Source organism: Haliotis asinina, chromosome 7 (assembly GCF_037392515.1).
Source record: "Haliotis asinina isolate JCU_RB_2024 chromosome 7, JCU_Hal_asi_v2, whole genome shotgun sequence".
Taxonomy (NCBI): Eukaryota; Metazoa; Mollusca; class Gastropoda; order Lepetellida; family Haliotidae; genus Haliotis; species Haliotis asinina.
This window is the reverse complement of record NC_090286.1, coordinates 8,387,601-8,401,504: the sequence shown is the minus strand read 5'-3', so window position 1 is coordinate 8,401,504 and position 13,904 is coordinate 8,387,601. Positions and strand designations below refer to the sequence as shown.

Below are 13,904 nucleotides of genomic sequence, written 5' to 3'. Positions count from 1 at the left end.
GCTGAGATCTATGTGATGTACTCGATACACTGACAGTACCACAATCAGGTCCCTTAAGGTTACACTACATTTCCAAACATGGGTATACAGAATTTCAAGTCACAAGAATATAAATTCGAATGTAGATTGGCAGCCCGCAACCGATTTCGAAGGGGCTGTGAGGACAGTCGACCTCTAAACATCTCAATCCTGGTTCGTGTACGTCGTAGGTGACGTAGGACGATTTGACGGTCTTCTGCTCGTGACGTCACACGTGGACGACCCGACCTTGGACGACCCGACCGTGGGCGATCAGAAGTGGTGCCAGTTTGTTGTTGTTGTTGTTGTTGTTGACCTCGCAAGTCATACACAGTATGACGACTGCATCCCATTGCTCTTGCGACGTCAATACCTGATCATCCCGCTTGCAACATGCCAACGGTACGTTCACTTTGCACATTTGACAATCGTGGCATTTAAAGTACCGTTAGAACTGTGGTTTAAAAGTGTGTTTTTTTCATTCCTTGAGGTCACTGTAAACACGTGCAAATGAAGAAAACTTCGATGCGAAGATCACGTGATCGACTGCACGTGCAAAACCTGATTTGGCACTAACGTCATTTGAACGACGAATGGATGGGTTTGAGTGGGTTTTGCTAAAGTTTTTCTAGAGTCGAAAGATAGGGATTCCATCTCGGATACACAGATGTATCATCTGAGAAAAAAATATTCATTATGTTTGAAAAATACATTTTGTGAAGTTTCTTTTTTTATTCAGTATATTATAGCAAACGCACACACACTCACATATATCTTAAGTCATATCACATTGTAGATACAGACTATAGCCCTTGAACAAAGGCTCACGCTTCAGTGGCTACTGCTAATTACCAGATCGCATCTCTCACCTAGCCAAACGTGATCTAAGTGAGAGTGAACCCAATCTAGGAAATCTAAAACATTGGGAAAACAAAACTGCAGCATAGTCAACCAAGTTTACTCCTTTCTGTGTAACGCTGCCATTAACTCGGATATTTGACAAGGTAAATATATTGTATTTTGTACATAAATCGGCTGGCATATAATCATATATGAGTTTGGATTACTCAAATTCTGAACTGACCTTTTGAACACTGTATTATTTCGTCTTTCAACATCGTTCATATAATCAGTGAGTATATTACGTTGATAAGGCTGGAATCTGTGGTAATGCAATTGGATAAAGTACATATCCTTGCATGGTTCTGAGGTCACCATAGGATGAAGACAGTTTGATGGACTATGACAATGCTTGATTGCACAATTCATTGGATCTGTTTCATCAGTAACGATAGGCCGTTAGCAAAGCGACTGGAGGTTGCTCGCGCCAAAACCCACTGTTTAGGGCGTGAAATGACTACATTTATGAGAAACCCCGCAAACGACGACGCATCAACAACGTGTTGCGAAGTCAAAGTACTAATATCCCAAATAAATTAGACGTCACATATGATTGTACTTTCTATTGGGTTACGACAAAAGATCAAAGACACACAGAGAAGCACAGCAGTTACAGAATCATGGTCGATGCTTGGGTTAAACCGTACCTGTTAGTCGTGAATGTCTCATAAACGTACAACATGTCATGCCAACATGTCATAGGACTCATTTGACCTATTCAGACAATGACCTATTCAGCCGATCAGAACAAATCTGGTTAAACTGAATTCCAGTTCCATTTTCATAAGTAAATGGTATTTACAAAGGAATTTTAATTTTAAACTTTAATAACACCGTCTTACTATAGTTTATGTCTAGGTTCAGGCAGCATAGCCTAACTATGGAATCACAGACTGCCTCTGTTTGATGAGGTCGTAAAATGATTCACCATGCATGTAGCTGGCTCACTAGTGAAACCTGTTTTGTGTTTCTTGCACTTATTCGGCGTAGTTCTGTAACGCACAATGGGGTTGATATAGTATCCGTACCAGACCGACAAACCTTTCTTACGTCAGAGCCTCGTTTTGAGATTTCCACGATTTCCACGATTTCCACGTTTCCGTTTGTCAAAGCTGTACGACGTTTTTGCTAGGATTAAAAGGAGCGTAGTGTTGCAATACACAAGTGATTAGACGTATCAGATCATACAAATTAATAGTTACAAATCTAGTTAAATGACACAGGCTACAAATCCTGGACTGGTTATCGCACTAAGTTGCGCATTACGACGAAACCCAGGAAACAGGAAACGAGATTGTTCTGTAATCAATGTTTTGACATGATAGGACTGACTTCATTCCCTCTTCACTCCCTTCCTCCTAACTCACTCCTTCACTGACTCAGTCTTGTTTCGAGAGTTCGAATCCCAGAGTACGTGTGTATGGCGACATTACGATCCGTAGAACGGGACCCACCATGCCATTGCCTCAATAAGCGTGTTAAGGTAACTCAAGCATACTTCCTGATAAAGACATAAGATTGTTGTAGCACTACGATCGTTTCGTGGAGAGGAGCCCATGTCATTGGATCACTAAGATAATCGTAACTTTATGAAAGACTTACGAATGATGTAGCGCTAGGACCGCTTATGGAAATGGACCCATATCCACCGTAAGACGATCGTAACTCCCAAACTTTGACTAAGACGTACGACTTTTGTAGCACTACGATCGCTTCATGGAACGGAGCCTCTGTCAATTCTTCAAATCATTCAATGGTCACTGGCACAAAGCTATCTTAGAGCTAAGGTGATCGTAACTCCCATACTTTAACATAGACTTACGATGTTCGCAGCGTTAAGATCGCAATGTGAAAGTAAATCCAGGGAATGGATTTTCGAAAGGTCCGAAACCCTGCGAACTTCCTAAGCCCATTCTTAACACACAAAGTTGAAAATTCTCAGTGATACGAACGTTTCGAAAATAAATGCCCAACGTGCCGTTGTACAAAACAACCTTAGCGCTAAGGCTACCTATATAGTCTATGCTAAGGTATGTAGGTTACAGTCATCTTTGCGCTAAGATCGCTTTGTACAACGGCACACAGGCCTAGATTTTCAAAGATCCCTTAGCGCTAAGGTTGTCTTCAGTGTCATACATTAACTTACGACAGTCTTAGAGCTAAGAGAGCTTCGAAAATCTGAGCCCTGGATCTCCTTTCACAAAACACTAAAGTGATCGTAAGTCACTAAGGCAACCTTAGTGCAGTATTATAGAATAGAAGTTAAGGTTAACCTTAGTAAATGCTGCATCGTGAAAAGAGCCCCAGGTAATTATTCCTCGTCACTTATGTGACCTTGACATTGCCCCTGTCAGTGACGACAAGATTACTCCGCCTCGTTTCGGGATTTCAACGTTTTAAGCCCACTCCCCAAGTTGACATGCTGCCAGGTCTCTGTTTACAAATGGAGTCAATATGAATTATCATGAAAAGTATGTCATTAATAGAGGGTATTATATGAATGCCTATGTCATACCATGTTTACGACACATGTGTACAAGTGCCTAGATGTTGGTATTTCCCGATCGACAGCGAGGGATATACCAATATTTAGGCACGAGTGTCGTGAACATAGTGTGTTATGAGCACGAATATATAATATTCTGTTTATTACCGAAGTTGTTAAATAGAAAATATACCCAAATCTACTTTCAAACATGAGCTGACTATCCGCCGTCGCCGCATGTAGAACTCAACGTCACAGAAGAACCATGACGTCAGCCGATGCTAATTTTCTCGTTTGAAAGTGAAAATAGACACCACAAACAGCTCTGGTTACACATAATTCCACTTCCTTGTTTTAAAAGAAAATGGTATTTACAAATGAATTTTAATTTTAACCGTTAATAACACCGTATTTCTATCTCGATGTTGAGAAGCATACCTTAACTAAATCACAGACTGACCCTGTTTGATGAGATAAATGATTCACAAAGAAGCTGGCTCACTGGTTACACCTGTTATGATTGTGTTCTTTGCGCTTATATTCAGTGTAGTTCTGCAATGCACAATCAAACTGATATAATATCAGTTCCGTACCAGACAACTAAACCATTCTAGCGGCAGAGCCTCGTTTTGAGATTTGAGATTAACTTTCCGTTTGTCAGAGCTTGCACGCTATACGACGTGTTTGCTGGATTAGAAGGAGCCTAGAGTAGCAATATACGAATGCAATGTACAAGTGCTTAGACGTATCAAGTCATACTGATAAATATTTATGCATCCAGTTAAATGAATTAGTCTACACATTCTAGTCTGGTTATCGCACTAAGAACAGAACCCAGTACACAGGAAACGAGACTGTTCGGTTATCAATGATTTGACTTGTTATGTATTTTATTTGAAACAAATTTTCATTGTATGCCTCACTGAACATGAGTTGGTCCAACATTTCTGTGTCAGCTCGTTTCCGTTGGTCATAAAGTAACCTAGATAGTCTCTAAAAATGACCATACTAAACAAACAAACAAACAAACAAACAAAAAAGAGTTCACAAATAATGATAATGAAATATGAAAAGGATCCCAGAGACTTTATTCTTTTTCAATAGTGTGTTGCATGGGCCTTCTTGGATACGTTTGTTTCAGGGTCAGTATGACAGAATAGCTGGTTATCATCACACATCATGTCACAAGACTAACGATCATATAGTCTCCGAATATGTATATAATTTTATAAAAACAAATTGAAAGGTGTCCCTGAGAGATGAAATATTCTGAAGCTGGGAAATCTAGACTTGCTCATTTAGGGTTTCAGCACTGCTGAAGGGTGTGTTTCGGGACCCGTGAGACAAAGTTGTTCACAGAAGTTGCAAATCCCCGTTCGCTTTATGTGTTGGTTAGGCTCTACATAAATTACCTCCCTTTGTTTTAGTTCAGCAACAACTTTGAACATGGCTCCGACTCAAATCACGGCATGCATTGTGCGGGACATTCGTTGTCCAACATCACTGGAGAAAGATGGCTCGGATGCAATGGTAATGTGTTAAATTGCTTAGTCCTAAGATATATACTGCTACTTTAAAGATTATCTTTCAATTGTGCCTCCAAACAGCTGATTGAGCTCTCTGTCAAGGCCGCGCTAAGTAACCAATCGTTAAGGGGAAAACGGGAGGCGTGGCATCATTTGCACGTGATGAATTTGGAGTGTGTTTACAATTTTGGTTATTTTTTAATTCGTCATTTTCAGTTGTGGCATCACCTTACGTAGACAGGCTACACGTCATAGATTTCACAAAACGGGGGCAAAAGTTCAGGGAGATACGCTATCAAGTAGATCGGCCTATTTAACGTAATAGCTATTCATGACAACGTTACCATGTCTGACAATGCATACGTGTTGACATCTAAGCCGAGGGCAAGCCACAGGTGCAAATGTAACAGATGCTTACTCAGCTATGCTTTGTATTGTTGAAAATGCTGAAAGACTTCAGCCCGTATCCCACTACCCCACGCCCCACCTACCCTATAAAATTTCATTTTATTCAAATCATATCACCATAAAGATGAGTTTTATCGTGTTTGTTTCTTTAACTATACCAGAACATACTGAAAGACATCCAACTTCTAAAGAAATTTTTCCTCATGAAAATTTAGTGGGATATGTGGGTGGAACTCTTATGAAAAAGGCCTTGTTTCTGAAAATTCTAATGTAGAGTTTGAAGTTTTTAATGAAGTTTTCATTTAAAAAAAATACATTGAAAGAAATTAAGATAAATTATTAACACTAAAACAATGAAATAGAAGAAATTTGAAATATATTATTCATTCTTTCTAATCTCACGAGAGGTGGGGGTGGCCTGATGGTTAAAGTGGTTGCTTGTCATACTAAAGACTCAAGTTTGATTCTCAGTGTGTGACCATATACATGTGAAGCTCATTTCTGGGGCCTCAAAGTGATACTGATTGCTAAAAGAGACACAAAACCATACTCAATCAGTTACGTCATGTCTCACATTTGATACAATTTTAATAAAATTGCTTGCCTTTTACATCAAAGGGGTTAAAATATTTAAATATGATCACATGACCAAAATGTTTGGAACGGGTGTTTAAGTTGTGGAATGTTGAAATCTAGACTGGATCTAGTCCTTGTTTTTGTGTCATCTATAAATATATTTGTCATGACGGACAACAGCAGGATGAAAGTGAAAAGTGTTAAAAGACCTGGATGTTCTTTTTCCAGAACCTTGCCCCTGACTATTCGGCGCCTTATGTGGTCTTGAGCACCGATTCTCAGTTGGAGGGTCATGGGTTTACGTTCACAGTCGGGAAAGGAAATGAAGTTGGTGAGAATAACTTACACATGTCATGAAAAACAGCTGAACCAATTCAACGTTACACAACATCAAATGTTTTGCCACAGATATCTATAGTAACTTTAATTTTTTTTCAAATTCGTCAACAGCCATGCCATGTACACATGGGTACAGCCTGGGATTTAAACTACAATAAAACACAATTTCTGGCCATCTTGGCTGGCTGTTTTTCCCAGCACAGGATGCTCAACACAACAGTTTCAGGTCTGCACAAAATGTCACCTACTTGAAAATATCGGTACTCACATAAGCAAAAGTCATGGTGATGAAAATGACAGCACTAAAATTGTGGTCAGTTTTAATTACTGGATGGATGGTTTTTTTAAAAACATAAACTTTGTACACTGTTTCATCCAATCACAGCTGTCACATATCTGTGTCTCTTCAGTTGTTTACACAATTAGCACTAGGGAGCATGTGATTCTGATTTAGTGTACTGGAACCTGAAATCAATTTGGCACCAGTTCTACTCATTTTGCATGTGATTGTAACAGGCTGATACCTACATGTAACTCAAATCGGCATATTTCAATATTTATGGCACTTTGGTAGAATATGTGTTACATTCTTGGATCATTTTATTGCAGACTAAAGAAGCTAAGCATAATGTTACTTGGCAGACATATATTTTTTAAATTCTTAAATGTTTATTTTCATTGTTAATTTCTTAAGCTATCCTGGACTGTGGGGCAACAAGGGTCCAGCAGGGGTTGACTTTATCATACAGGTATTGTATGTTCTTTCAGTGTGCCATGCAATCAAAGTCCTCAGCAAGTTTGTTGTTGGACTTAAGTTATCCACCATCTTTGACGATTTTGCCAGTTTCTGGAGGTCGCTGACAAGTGAGGATCAGATGAGATGGGTGAGGGATCTTGTTATTACTGTGTTTCTGTGCTTTTCCCAGAAAATCAAAATTCCTTAATCTGTGTCACTCGAAAGAAGTTAAAAAAGGCAGTAAGGGACCCAGTCACTGACGTAAATTACTAAATGTACATATCATACCATATATATGGACATCACCATATTTCGCTTGTTGTATTTATTTATTTATGGTTTGGTCCTGTGTTGTATGGTTGCGTTGCTCAATGTGACATAGTTGTGGCGCATTGTCCAACACAGATGCAGTGATTTCCTGTATCGTTGCAGTGTTTTGTGTCTGTGTGGCATGAATGTGTCGATTTGCTGTATGGTTGCGGAAAAGTGTGGCTGTGTGGCAGGGATGCGGAAATTTGTTGTATGATTGCGGAAAAGTGTGCATGTATAAACTCTAGAATTGCCACAGTTATCCAAGTAGGTTTGTATTTTCTAAGGAACCATAATTGAACTAATGAGCCATTCAGTGTGCTAGACTTGGTACTTAGATATACATGGCTAAGTCTTTGAGACAAGTGTGGCTGTGTGGCAGGGATGTATTGATTTGCTGTATGGTTGTGGAAAAGTGTGGTTGTGTGTCAGGGATGCGGAGATTTGCTGTATGGTTGCGGAAATGTGTGGCTGTGCAGCAGGGATGCGGAGATTTGCTGTATGGTTGCAGAAAAGTGTGGCAGGGATGTATGGTTGCGGAAAAGTGTGGCTGTGCAGCAGGGATGCGTCGATTTGCTATGTGGTTGTGGAAAAGTGTGGTTGTGTGGCAGGGATGCGGAGATTTGCTGTATGGTTGTGGAAATGTGTGGCTGTGTGGCAGCAATGTGGAGATTTGTTGTAGGGTTGTGGAAAAGTGTGTCAGGGATGTGGAGATTTGCTGTATGGTTGCGAAAAAGTGTGGCTGTGTGGCAGCAATGTGGAGATTTGCTGTAGGGTTGTGGAAAAGTGTGTCAGGGATGCGGAGATTTGCTATGTGGTTGCGGAAAAGTGTGGCTGTGCAGCAGGGATGCGGAGATTTGCTGTATGGTTGCGGAAAAGTGTGGCTGTGTGGCAGCAATGTGGAGATTTGCTGTAGGGTTGTGGAAAAGTGTATCAGGGATGCGGAGATTTGCTATGTGGTTGCGGAAAAGTGTGGCTGTGCAGCAGGGATGCGTCAATGTGCTATGTGGTTGCGGAAAGTTTGGCTGTGTGGCAGGGATGCGGATATTTGCTGTATCGTTGCAGAAAAGTGTGGCAAGGATGTATGGTTGCGGAAAAGTGTGGCTGTGCAGCAGGGATGCGTCGATTTGCTATGTGGTTGTGGAAAAGTGTGGTTGTGTGGCAGGGATGCGGAGATTTGCTGTACGGTTGCGGAAGAGTTTGGCTTTGGGGCAGGGATGTGGAGATTTGCTGTAGGGTTGTGGAAAAGCGTGTCAGGGATGTGGAGATTTGCTGTATGGTTGCGGAAAAGTGTGGCTTTGGGGAAGGGATGTGGAGATTTGCTGTATGGTTGCGGAAAAGTTTGGCTTTGGGGCAGGGATGTGGAGACTTGCTGTAGGGTTGTGGAAAAGCGTGTCAGGGATGTGGAGATTTGCCGTATGGTTGCGGAAAAGTGTGGCTTTGGGGAAGGGATGTGGACTGACTTGCAAAATTTTGAAAGACAGGGTACAGATCGGTGGCTATGTGAAAAATGTCAAGTTTGCATGGGTATGATTCACCAACTATTTCCAGCTAGGTCCAGAGAAGGGAGTGATGCATCTTGCTGTGGCAGCCATTTGCAATGCAGTCTGGGATCTGTGGGCCAAGATGGAGGGCAAGGTCAGAGGTTGATGATGTGTATTAACTAAATAATTCCACCTTATTCATGAACAACATAAATGAAAAACAATTCTAACAATGAAGATAGTATCTGATTTTATGCATCTGAGCATTGTTTCTGTCCCTAACTGGCTTAAAAGTGCATATTGTTTGACGGAGTTCAAGTGACATTTCTAGTGTCTACAAACAGTATCCCCTTTCAGTAAAATTGCATCTTTGTGTGTAGCTAAACTTTGGGATGTCATTATTTACTATGACTTCACAAGCAAATGACATCACTATTCCCTCTGCCTCTAAAGCTGGTTTGCTGTACTTACACCCCAGTCATTATTACTGTTCCAAAAGTGGAAAAGAAGGTAAACAGAGGCTCAAATGAGTGTTTTTTAACAAGCTTCAGAGATTACTGGTATATTTTGTATGACAAACACATGGGTGATGCTCCCCATATATAGCCTCAGCTAACATTAGAACCGAATCTATTTTTTTTTGTTATTATTGTACTGTTGTGTAACTTTGGGATGAGCGCTGTGAAGCCAAAACTGCAGGTGTGTCATTGGAAACTAACATGATAAACGTAACAAAAAGATGAGACAGTATTTAATCCACATTTGATATTATTAAATGTCAGTTTGAAATTGATAATTTATTTGACTACTTACCATACTGTGTATCATTGGAAACTAACATGATAAATGTAACAAAAAGATGAGACAGTATTTAATCCACATTTGATATTATTAAATGTCAGTTTGAAATTGATAATTTATTTGAGTACATACCATAGAGTAATACAGACATTCTGTGAGAAAATTTCTTCCTTGGACTGAAGTATGAAGGCCTGACACCATACAGAGTTGTGTCCCTTGGCTTCTTGAATCCTGCTGATACTAGTTTGAATCCTAGATTCACCCTGATTATTATGCCTGGTTTGTGAGTCCCACATGTTTATGGGATTCAACTTGGCACATGAATTTCACCTTAGTTATTTACAAATAGTGACGAAACTGAAGTGATGTTAAGTCAAACTCTCATGTCTTGACTTGCCTATTTCAGCCCATGTGGAAATTTCTGGTGGATATGGTAAGTATGTTAAATCATACTGTGGTCAGATCAAGGTTAGATCAATATAGCCTTAAAAATAACATTGACAATTTATTCAAAATATTGATATTGTCCTCTGACAGGCTGGGACTCTAAGTGTGTTAACTTTTGATAACTATGAATACACACTGCCCTTGAAAACAATAATACAGCTAATTGTGTACTTTGCTAAACATTGTAGGATGGTTATATAACTGTGTTGTATGCTTGTATCACATACAGCTGTACTTATGTCTGTCTAAAATTGTTTCAGGAACCTGAGAAACTGGTCTCAACCATAGACTTCCGTTACATGTGAGTTAATTTGTAGTTAGTTGATTGATGGTGAGTGGGCTTGTACTGAGCAAATAAGATTAGCTGTGGGTGACTATATGCATGGTAGGTTGTGTTGTAGTGAGTATATGCATGTTATTTTGAGTTGTAGTGAGTATATGCATGGTAGGTTGAGCTGGAGTGAGTATATGCCTGATAGGTTGTCCTGTAGTGAGTATATGCATGGTAGGTTGAGCTGTTGTGAGTATATGCATGAGGATGGGGATGTATGTGGTGTTGATCAGTGTTGTGTAGTTTTAGGTGTGAGGTGATGCATGGTACGTTCATGCAACTTGAATTTATCTTTGAGCAATGAGAAGAACCACATTTCAGTAAAAAAGGAAAAAGCCCCGGAAGACCAAATAAAACTTTGTCATTTCTCTCTCTTTGTATGTAGATTATATTATTATAAGTGTTCTTGTATAGCGCACAAATCAAACTGCAAGGCAATTTCTCTAGGCGCTAGGTATTTTCCCTCGATCACCGGATGTCAATCTCAACAGCACATCGTATTTCAATCTCTACTCCCTGGGGAGTATACAACTCTTGCTGCCACTAGGCGCACCAAGTTTTTATTGTGGCTCTCTCATCCTAACGAGGTACCCATTTGACAGCTGGGTGGACTGGGACACATAGTCACAGCACTTTGTCCAAGTTTACTGCATGTTGCTGTACCCGCAACTAGGTGTATGCACGTATTCATACAGTGGCCACCATCTGGTCATATACCAGACAGCAGCCTATATTGTATTCCTTCGGATAATACCCTTTTCTTTACCCTTTTGTCAAAATGTGTCATGATGAGAATGAAACTTTGAAGATGCCACATCAAGCAATACTGAGACTAGTTATGTGTATTTCAGTTCTAGAATGTGATATTTGAATGTTCTGGTGCTGTTTCCTCGCAACATGTTGAATGTGTGATCAAATGCAGGCCTTGAGATATTTTTGAGATTGACTCTCTTGTATGTTGTATATGTTCCTTAATGATGATTTTATGAACACTTTCTTCTATCACTGATTATCATGAACATGACTATTTCAGGACTGATGGGATGACGAGGGAAGAGGCTATAGGTGAGCAGGAGAGATGACACCATTTTTAAATCATGTCCATCTGGTTCAGTTGGCTTCTTCCTAGGACACTAATGAGTAGCATCATGCTCCTTAGCTTCACATAAAATCTGGTCTTTGTCAGTCGTTGTTGCCTCTACTATCAATCAAGCCCACAAAATGTCTCTCAAAACACCATAGTCAAAACTCAACTGCCTTTATTTACGGAGAAGTTGAGAATGATCTCAGTCTATTTTTGGTATATGGTATAAGTGGACTTGATTAACTGCAGCCATGCTACTACTAATTACTACACGTGACTTAGGATAAAGCTGTAGCCAAGTGGTTAAAGTACATACTTTCTAAATCTGAATTGGAAAAACTGACTTCTTTCATCGGCATTCTCATAAAATAGCCCTCTTCCTTCATGGAAAAACTGGGTTTGAATCCTGGTGTTGCTTCTGCAGAGTATTTCAGCCAGTTTTGGCTGGACTACTACAGAATTTGAGAACTCACTCACTCAGCTTGATGGTGTCCTATATATACTTGGTGATTGTTAATCCATTTCATTCGGAAATATTTAAGTGTTATGTGCCTTTCAGCTGTCCTCAAGGAGATGCAGGCTGGGAAAAAGGAAAGAGGTAAGTGACTAGCCATACTTGTGTGACCTTGGGCAATTTGCAATACAGTAATATCAAATGGCAAGAACAGCAGTAGCTGACAGAGGTGATAACTTCCATCTTCACTTCTCTGATAACTTAGTAGAGAAATGGTACCATGGTCAGAAACATATTTGGGATGATAAAATATGATTGCCATTTTAGCCTTGAAATAAAATCCTACAGTTCCCCAGCTAACAGTACTGGTCCAGTGAAGTCAGAGCATCAGGCCCATTTGAGGCATTTCAGAACTGGGCCTGTACTATTTTGCACACTGGTGTTGAACTGGCCCAGTACACAGCCGTAATGGTTGCCTAATTGGCCCTTTACAGTTTGACTGGCACTGGCCCGGTTATAAGTTTATTACTGTTAAATCTACAGTATTAAAACAAGCAAAAATAATCTGAAGGAGAAAAACAAAACTAAACAAAACACAAGGTCATCCATATGAGTTTAATTCCTCCTGAATTGAACTTATGTTTTTGAATTAGATATGCAAACAGGTTTTGTATGATCTAAAAACATGGCATATATGATGAATGACTGAATGTTTAATATTTTCAAAATGCTCTTGTCTCAGCAGAATTTATACTGCATGATATTATTCAAAATTTGGCTCAACACTTATCTTGAGTAGCAGAAGTAGTCTCTACAAGTGCTTCAAAACAAAGATTGTTACTATTTAGAGTCACATTACATCAGTTTACACTCAGAATATGGAAAGTATCAACCTCTACCTTTTGGCCACCTCTCCAGAGCAGACAACATGGTCCTGAGATAATCTCCCACAATTCCCCAGACAGGAAGTGCACTGCCTGTACTGGGCCAGTACTGGGCCAGTACAGCATTGTGGTGATGTGTTTACGGTATCCATCCGTATGTGGGCCGGTACAGTTTTGTCTGTAACGGGCCACTAAAGGAAAATATGCATGGGTCCATTATGCTGGCTCTGTACTGGTGTCTGTTGTGCCAGTACCAACGGCACACTGGCCAGAACAATTGCCAGCACTGTCCCAGTAATGTGATGTTTATTGAGCTGGGCAGGACTGTCATGAAAGTCTCTAGTGTTCAGTGGGTGTCAATTAAACTCAAGAAGTCTCAAACTGTTGGACAGAGGCTGATGTCATCGCGAAGGGTTTCCCAGCATACACCACTTCCTGTGGCTGGCTCGGCTACGATGACGTCAAACTCAGGAGGGTAAAGTAGTTGGTGAATTATCTCCCCTTTACAACAGTTTCTTCCACTGAAGTATAGTTCTAGGTCAGACAAGTTTGTGGCAGAGATACTTTAACACGGAATGGAGCATACATAAGAATCAAAGCTGCTTTTGAAAAGAAAACAAATCACCAGCAGATAGACCAGAGGCAGCACAAGTATGATGACATTTTCTTTGCGTTATGCAAGTTCATTGTTTGTTGGTTCCTTTCTTAGGACTTCTAATGAAAACCCAGTTAGAACTGGTATTCATGTTTGTCGTAAGAGGCCAAGGTGACTAACGGGACTTGCTGACATGGTTAAAACATGTCACCGAATGGCAGGTATGTAGATTAATGGTCCTTACGTTAATCTTGGTATTAGCAGGCTTGCGTGATGCATTTGCACTTTTGCTGAGGCTGACATTAAACAAACGAAATCATAAATAACAAAGAGCATGTTTAAAATTTGAAGCTGTGATGAACCAGTTTATTTCTGTTTTCTCTATGTTTCAGCTGTGCAAGGAAGCGCTGGCCCAAGGGTTTACCAAGTAAGACATGCTAATTTCAACAGACTGTCTTTTGTTATCTAAAGTGACACAAGCTGATATACCACTGAATCAGCTCATGCTGATATAGTAGATACTAAAT

General features: G+C 40.1%; 1 protein-coding gene across 1 annotated transcript in view; it reads left to right on the top strand.

Moving 5' to 3' along the window:
- The first annotated feature begins 4,810 nt into the window (after positions 1–4,810).
- Positions 4,811–13,904, top strand: part of LOC137290646 (mitochondrial enolase superfamily member 1-like) — a 14,321-nt gene continuing 5,227 nt past the window's right edge. Inside the window, exons 1-10 of the mRNA XM_067821721.1 lie at positions 4,811–4,933; positions 6,142–6,244; positions 7,021–7,136; positions 8,849–8,935; positions 9,989–10,015; positions 10,290–10,330; positions 11,394–11,425; positions 12,004–12,042; positions 13,175–13,257; positions 13,770–13,804. Coding sequence (XP_067677822.1) covers positions 4,850–4,933; positions 6,142–6,244; positions 7,021–7,136; positions 8,849–8,935; positions 9,989–10,015; positions 10,290–10,330; positions 11,394–11,425; positions 12,004–12,042; positions 13,175–13,257; positions 13,770–13,804 — 647 coding nt within the window. The 5' untranslated portion in view covers positions 4,811–4,849. The remainder of the gene's footprint in view (positions 4,934–6,141; positions 6,245–7,020; positions 7,137–8,848; positions 8,936–9,988; positions 10,016–10,289; positions 10,331–11,393; positions 11,426–12,003; positions 12,043–13,174; positions 13,258–13,769; positions 13,805–13,904) is intronic.